Source organism: Pinus tabuliformis, chromosome Q, assembly GCF_031772625.1.
Source record: "Pinus tabuliformis cultivar Carrire ecotype Pingquan chromosome Q, CPIR1, whole genome shotgun sequence".
NCBI lineage: Eukaryota > Viridiplantae > Streptophyta > Pinopsida > Pinales > Pinaceae > Pinus > Pinus tabuliformis.
Window position 1 is genome coordinate 682,017,861 of NC_142296.1, and position 8,122 is coordinate 682,025,982.

Genomic DNA, 8,122 nt, shown 5'->3' on the forward strand with positions numbered 1-8,122 from the left:
ATCTTTTTCCCTTATAAGCCTCTTAAATTATCATCTCTATATTGTTTCTTTTTATTTTTGAACTAATAAAATTAGTGTGTGATTTTTATAGTGTCCCTTAAACAGGGTTTCTACTTCTATCTCTAACACTATCAACCATGGTTTGTTTCTTCTAACCGACATTTCAATTACTTTCATGGGATAATGAAGAACTTTTTGGGATATCCAAAGAGAACCGACACTTGTGCTTCTTGTAAATTGTATATGATCTCTATTAGATTTATCAAATTATAAACATCACACTAAGGAATTTTTTCATGATCCCTATCATTATAATTTTCACGTAGATTTTGAGAATCATCTGCACCTTCATTTAACTGCAATGATTTGTTGAAGGATGAACCATAACCAATACTCAACACATGAACTTAGGAAATTATAAACAATGCACTATATATCTACTCTCAATTAGTTGCATCATTGCCTAGTAGGGTATCACAATTTCTTCATTATTTTCAACATTTTCATGATGCATTTTCAAACAAAAGTCTGTGAGTAGCTTTTCTCTATTCTTCAATCTAAAGCAATTATTTTACATATTTAATGGCTTCTGGCATAAAACTGAAGCTTTATTTTAGTGGATTTTCTCCTTATGGGATCTGAACTATGACATATTCCTTTGTGCAAAGGGCTTTTCATTGTCCAATTTGAAACATGGAAAGATTTGGATTATGTTATAAATGAAGGGCCTTGGTTCTAGGGTAGAGAAAAGTTATTCATCACTCCATGGTTCCCTAAGTTTGATGCCAACACTATTGTTGTTTCTACCATGCCAGTTTGGGTGAGGCTTCCAAACCTCCCCCTTCCTTTTTCACATCATAAATTCCTTGAAGATATAGGAAACACTTTGGGATAATTCAAGAAAATGGATATGGAAAGAACGTAAAATGGTCTCTTCGCATTTTCCAGAAAGGTGGGGAGATTAATCTTAACAAAGGGCTCCAAGATCATATAAATTTGAAACACAATTACTTCCACTAGTCACATGTTCTAGATTATGAGAACACAACATTTCAATGTCTTGTATGTTTTCAATAGGACATTTATAGAATGCATGTCCTTAAGAAAAGAAGAATTCTAAAAGGAATAAGAGGCAGTCTAATAGACCAAAAGGGTTCCATTTCTCATAGCATCGTCCTTCCAAGGATGAAGAAGAAGATAACAAGGAAAGTCAACTCAAAAAAGAAGAAATGAATGATATGGAAAAATAGGGAGACACAATGAATGTGGACGCTATGGTTCAATCAAAAACTGCCACCATTCATCAGAAAGGAAAGGATCATAAGGACTCTCTAACATTGGATGGAATCAGAAGCTCAAAAAGAGCTCATGCCTCTGTGAGCTTGGATTCTGACAAAGAAGTCCTACAAGTGAGACATGAATTGGCTTTGGTTCTTCTTGAACCAAATCTCGAGGGCTAGCAAAAAGTGCAAAAAAAGGAAAAACAAAAAAAAAATTATATTAGCACTAGTTGTTAGACATAATTTTTTTTTTTTTTTTTTATATATATTACTCTTTGGCATTTGCTTTGTCCTTCTTAGTCATAAAAAGAACCTTTCAATTGCCTTATGTTCTTATCCTATATGCATACACATTATGTGTGTCTACAAAATATAATTTTTATACCATTAATAAAAAATTAGATTTTTTTTTCTCAAGTCAAAAAAAATAAAATAAAAGAGAAAGAGTTGAAGATGAAAAACAATTTATATTAAAATATTTTGTACACCCATATTACATCACAATTTCAAAATATTTGTCAAAATACCAACTTTCTTAACTTTCTAATTAATCAAAATTATTCTTACTATTTAGAAAAAAACCAACAAAAAAAAACTGAATAATTCTTAATCTTTCTTAATATCTAATAAATAAAATATAATTCCATCCCAATAAATGCTAACCACCATCATCAAAACATAACCATATTATAATGAAATTAATAAAATATAATTATATGAAAATAATAGTAAAAGAAAGTCCATTAAAAGAACAGAAATAATTTCAATGGATGTTTAAACACAACGGTCAGCACCATCCTAAAATATTTAAACCATAATCCCCACATACCACCATAACATAATAGGATTTACTAAAATCAAATATTACATAAAAGGTCATCTAAGCTGTTTGGACATGCAAGATTCCAGATTCGTGGAAAGTGCTCCACAACAAGATCGTGATGTAACATTCTTTATAAAAGCCTAAAGACTTCTTATAGTACGGGTCGCAGAACTGGTCCCCTTACAACAAGTTTTCTCAATTTTATAATTGCTTCTTTTAGTGATTAAATCTAAAATCCCATTTTCAAAGGGCAACAACCTCCCACGTATAGTGGGATTACGTGTAAATTACTCTTATAATAAACACGAGTGGGATTACACGAGTGGGATTAAGTGTAAATTACTATTATAATAAAGTTATGTGTAAATTATTATTATAATAAATACGAGTGGGATTACGTGTAAATCCATTTCAAATTTTTAGAAACTGGAGTTGGTGATAAATTTAAATTTATTTATCAATCTATGTAACAAATATTGGAATCTTTGGAATATTACAAAAAACATGAATGCGATGACTCTGAAAATATCACTACACAAAATACATCACCACACAAAATACAGATAACAGAAGCATCAAATCTATAAATATTAAAATGTTGAAACTATACTCAATAAATCTTCTTATTTATTCCAATTAACAGATAGCAGAATCCTCAAATCTATAAATATTAAAATGTTGAAACTATACTCAACAGATCTTCTTATTTATTCCAATTATTTTATTGAATCAAGTACCATTTTGAAATGTCAAAAACAAACCGTCAGTGATTTGTAATTGTAGTTAGAGGTGGAGAACACATCTCAAGCAATTGCCTGCCAACAACAATTCAAAAGCTCTGTTGATCTCTGAAAATGGCAACTCATGGGTAATAAACTCCTCCACTCTGATCTCCTGCAACCACATGCATATATTCAGAAAATAATGCAATAGCAAACCAAGATTAATGGGTCATCAAATGGAATTGAAAATTATGTTCTAATACCTTATACGTTTTGCAGTAGTGGTAAATTTTGAGTTGAGTTTTGATATTATGATGGAGTTAAAATAATAGAGTTACTTACTTCATATAATTGTAATACCTAAATTAAAAGAAAAAAAATGCAACAACTGCTGCAATTGAAAAAGTTGTGGCAAACAAGTTATGTTTTAATACCTTATTCATAAACATTTCTACCAGGCATGGCAGTTGGGTTTTTCCCTTTACACCACCAAATGTTGTTGCCACCATTCTCCTCCCTGAAAACAAGTCGATTGGATGGAGGCTTATCTTACGTGGACTTGTATCCACCCCCAATAAAACGGTCATACCCAATGCCTGTAATGCAGTGGAATCCCATCAGAATTTGGTTTAACAGGTGCTACACAGGGCCTTCCTAATGAAGGAAAATTTAATAAAGAAAATTGATGCCTTACAGGGCGAGTAGACAGGAAAGCCTGATACAATACATCTGTGTTTCCAATGCATTCAAAGCTGTAATCCACACCTCCCTCTGACTTCTCTCTTATCACCTAATGTAAAAAATATACTTAAAATCTCCATATTATGAAACAGAGGATTATGGTATGGAAATCTTTTAAGGAAAAATAATATGCGCCTAAAATTACCTCCTCAATGGCCTTTTCATGGTCTTTTGGATTAATGCAATCAGTCACTCCCAAGGCTTTTGCTGCAACAAAAATAAAGTAAATTCTCACCTAATTATTTCATCTGTAAAGGACAGGAGTCTCACTGGCAGAATTAGTATTTTTTTACCTTTGATAAACTTGTTTGGATTTGTGTCAATTCCAATTATCTTGGATGCACCTCTGATCCTTGCACCCTCTGCAACCTATACCCAGTGCCCAGATCAATGTCATTATTGTGGCTACTTAGAGAGTAAAATAATGATAGCAAAAATAATTTGGAGACCATTACAGACAAAACATTAACATGGGACTGAGAGTACTCACTGCCAGGCCAACAGTGCCAAGGCCAAAAATGGCCACAGTTGATCCGGGCTCAACATCAGCTGCGTATAAAACAGCTCCAACTCCTGATTCAATACCAGCCAGAAAACAGTAAGGATAAGAATAATGTATTATGTAACCAATTTGGCTTACAAAACATGTGTTAAGTCAGTTAATGACAGAGCAATGCCAGCTCTTTTGTAAGTCAAACATGAACTTTGATCCTAGCAGCTAGTTTGATCAGTCTAGTTTGTACAAAGATAATTATGGATTGTCATATGCTACTGCTTCTGGAAAAAGCTGTGGCATGTGTGTGAAATGTCCGTCGTTTAAAGTAGACACTTTAAACATCATCAAGGATAAATGTGATATATATTCAAAGGTTTCGTAGATATAGATAAAAGTATATGTATAAAATGTATGTAAAATGTTTTATGTTTAGAGTAACACTCCACTCATCATCAAACATACATGCAACACAAAATTTTCTCAAATACATGCAATCCGTTTTTTTTCCAGAAACAACAGCATATGATATGAAATGCAGACTGTTTTTTTTCTTTCCAGAAACAACTGCATGTGATATGAAATGAATTCAAATTGTGAAATCCTACCATGGCCAATTATGGATTAATCAACATATTACAGGGCATATGAATAAACAGAGCAGATCTAGGTTAGGGCATATGCATAAAATGAACAGATCTAGCTGACCAAATACCTGTGGTTATACCGCAGCCAAACAGGCATGCTTTGTCCAAAGGGGTCTCTGGATTGATTTTGGCAACGCATTTAGAGTCAACGACTGTGAACTCGCTAAATGTGGAGGTATTCATGAAATGGTAAACGGGCTTTCCCCTAATTGAGAAGCGCGGTTCCTTTACATCATTTCTAACAATATTGAGCTTCTCACACAGATTAGTCTTCTTGGATTTACAGCACGCACAATCTCCACATTCCCCAATGAACAAAGGGATTACATGATCTCCCTCTCTAATATCTGTAACGCCTTCTCCTACGCTCTCCACTATCCTGTAAACCATGAATTGCGTTCTCATATTCGGAAAAAATTATACATTTCATAACTGAAAACCCTGTGGTAACAACAATGGTGATGAGAAAGTAAGGCTCACCCAGCACCCTCATGGCCAAAAATGCAGGGGAATGCTTGAAGGCTTTCATCCTGCAAATTTAAGCTTATGGAATTAATAATTGAAACAATTTGTTTGCTGGATAGTTAGGAAAGAAGATTTTATTGTTATATAAGATGCTAGAAATGACATTGCATATTTTACCCCATGAATGGAGAATGTGATATCAGATTGGCAGAGTGAGGTATGGGTAATTTTGATGCGGACTTCCATGGCCTGAGGAGGATCCACCTGCACCTCTTCTATAACCAGTGACTGCTTCGGCCCCCATGCTATGGCAGCTGCTTATATTTTTACTAAATTTGAGTTACAATGTCAAGGAATTGGACAGAAATTTTAAAAATGCATATGGTTTAAACAACTTAAACATAGGGAAAAAGCTATACCTCTGCAAGTGATGACTTTACCAGCAGTTTTGAGAGGCATGACACACCCTTCGCCATTAGAGCTGAGAGTATCCACCTTTGGAAACATCTGGTTGAGATGATTCACTCCTTCTTCACAAGTTTTTTCCATTAATCAACTCACATGGAAAACCGAATCATCCAGACGATCCAGACTTCCTTTTTCTCTCTAAAAAGCTTGTGGGGCAGACTGGTACAGAAGGCCTCATCAACCAGTCAATAGGTTGTAACATTCAACCTACTCTTTACCGTCCGGTGATGTGCCGAGCAGACCCAAGGATTGAGACATCTATCAGAGCAACCGCTGATATTCAAAAGTACCCATTGTATAAGACAAACCAATATACCAAATCATTTCATCTAGGGTGCAGGAATGATTTCGAGTGATTTATGGCGTGTGTCGGTTCTAATGGATTGATTTAGGTAGAATTAGCAAAGTATTTGGAATACATTTTTAATGTTTAAATATTCTGGAAATGAAATTATGTGAAGTTAGTATTTTGATTATTTTGATCAGGGGGTCGTTGCGAACTCATCCATCGCTGAGCTGGGTACCATTATGTGGCTCTGGGAGGGGTACTGGCGTATAGAGCTTGACCAGATAATACAAATTAAGCTGTTTAAACAAGTTGGATCTGTTTCTTCAACTTGTCGTGTCGATGAACCACACTTGTTGGTTCGAATTCGAAAAGCGTTGACAAATGATTTATCCTGTGATTTACGCTGAAGAATTTCTCATAAACATACTTTACTTTTTATTTGGATTTGAATTTATTATTTCTTTTATTTTATTTTTAAAGATAACGACAAGTTGTACACAACATTGATTTATGAAATTCTCTTGTTTGTGAGACAATGGAATCATTTTCGTTATTTGACTATTAAAGTTTACAATACATACATATTCTTATCTCTTTGTTGATTTGAGCTTATGGTTTCTTAGGAGGAAACACATACTTTTAACCATTGGATCCATTACTAATAAATATAAAAGTTAATTTTATATTGCTTATTCAAAAATTTACAACTATCATGAATTGTTATGTCTTTGGTTTGCCACTTGGAAACCACACTAGAGATTGAATAACTTACGGTCAATTAGTGTTGAAAAATGGATTGAGGAAAAAAACACTCAATGAACATTAAGTTTAGTTCTCTTTTACAGGAAAACCAACAAAAAGAAAACCAAATTTACATATTAGCATTTGAGATTGTTTGCAAACAACTAGCAGCATTGGTCTAACAAGGAAATAAGTTGTCCCCCTAAGTGGGAAAACTAGTGAATATTAGTGTAGAAAAACCAAAATTATGGACAAAGTGAATAGAGCAACGATTAAGAAAAATTTATGAGTCATGAAGACAAGGAGGTATCCAAATTCATGGGATCGTCTACATCATTGCAATATGGTGTTGCTATCGGGTCTAAAGATGAGCCCATTCCAAGGCAACAAGGCAACATTCGACATCCATCAACAACAACTTCATCTCTTTCAACTTCAACTTCTGCATGAGATTGTCCCAAGCATCCCTTCTATTGACCAGAATCTTCCCCAAAACTAATTTAATATGCCAATAAAGATCAATAATATACAAATAGTGACTCTAACGACCTTTGGTGTTCTCTATATCTAGGATCCAGGGTGCAATACTGTCCATATCCTCAGAGTCTAGTATACCTTGACATTCATGGCACAGTTCATCTTCAACTATGTTATTTTTGCATAGATTTCAGGGGGAGTGTGAACTCGATCGCTGTGAGTTGAGGACATTGCTCGAATTCGAGCCCATGAACCTCCAACACGTGCACAACCTCTACCACCTCATCAATTGCAAGCATGGTGTCATGTCATAGCAGCAGGGAAGAAAGAATCACACATGACCAAGGAGACTCATAGTCAAACACTGAATGAAGTGCACACCAAAGAAGAGACTAACGCTTTCCTTGAGGACAAAGGTTGTGTTTATGATCACTTGTACATGTCCTCCATCATCCATCAGTGTCATCGAAGGAAAGAGGAAAGCTAGGGACAAGCTTTCTAGTAGAGAACCAGGAAAGGAACAACTACAAGTAATAGACATGGCAAAGGAAGAAACAATTGGGAGGAGATAACTAGAATTAGAATGGAATTCATATCAACGAGCTGGGAAGTTATACCCTTCATGAAGGCTCTGGAGGCACTGACACAAGTGAGATTAATGCACTTCATCTTGTGAGGAAAAAGGCATCGCTATCAAGGTTGAGTTAAATGCTCTAGTTAGCCAATTAGCACATTAGGAGGGGTTTAGGCCATGAGCCCTACCCCAACTTCCAAGAGATTCATCAACTTAAGTAATGGACACCCAATTAGAGATATGTTTATTATGAATATTAAGATATGTTGCAATGTTTAAATAAAATAATATCCCATTTTATTATATGTTTATAATTTAATTAATAACAATTTAATATTATTAATTAAAATTTATTTATTGATATATGTTAGGATATTCCGACACATAGGAAATAGTTAAGTA

The 8,122-nt window shown here is 34.4% G+C and overlaps 1 protein-coding gene across 2 annotated transcripts; it reads right to left on the minus strand.

Annotated features, from left to right (window-relative positions):
- Positions 1-2,771: 2,771 nt before the first annotated feature.
- Positions 2,772-5,913, minus strand: LOC149221382 (alcohol dehydrogenase class-3-like). Of its 2 annotated transcripts, none has more exons than XM_089382968.1 (10): positions 5,591-5,913; positions 5,349-5,485; positions 5,187-5,236; positions 4,775-5,085; positions 4,057-4,139; positions 3,860-3,935; positions 3,712-3,773; positions 3,520-3,615; positions 3,260-3,421; positions 2,772-2,997 (listed from the first exon to the last, which is right to left on the minus strand). In XM_089382968.1, exons 1-10 carry the CDS (start codon positions 5,718-5,720, stop codon positions 2,887-2,889), a joined length of 1,218 nt encoding a protein of 405 aa, XP_089239094.1. In that variant the 5' UTR covers positions 5,721-5,913; the 3' UTR covers positions 2,772-2,886. The 2 variants fall into 2 exon arrangements, with proteins under 2 accessions (XP_089239094.1, XP_089239095.1); XM_089382969.1 differs by having other exon boundaries at positions 5,349-5,500; positions 5,591-5,719.
- Positions 5,914-8,122: the final 2,209 nt, after the last annotated feature.

Excerpts from the sequence above, each read along its gene's own strand:
- LOC149221382 (XM_089382968.1), bottom strand. The coding sequence starts at position 5,720 with ATGGAAAAAACTTGTGAAGAAGGAGTGAATCATCTCAACCAGATGTTT. Across the intron at positions 3,936-4,056 it reads TTGGCACTGTTGGCCTGGCA|GTTGCAGAGGGTGCAAGGAT; the intron begins GTGAGTACTCTC and ends CACTGGGTATAG. Across the intron at positions 3,616-3,711 it reads ATGAAAAGGCCATTGAGGAG|GTGATAAGAGAGAAGTCAGA; the intron begins GTAATTTTAGGC and ends TTTTTACATTAG.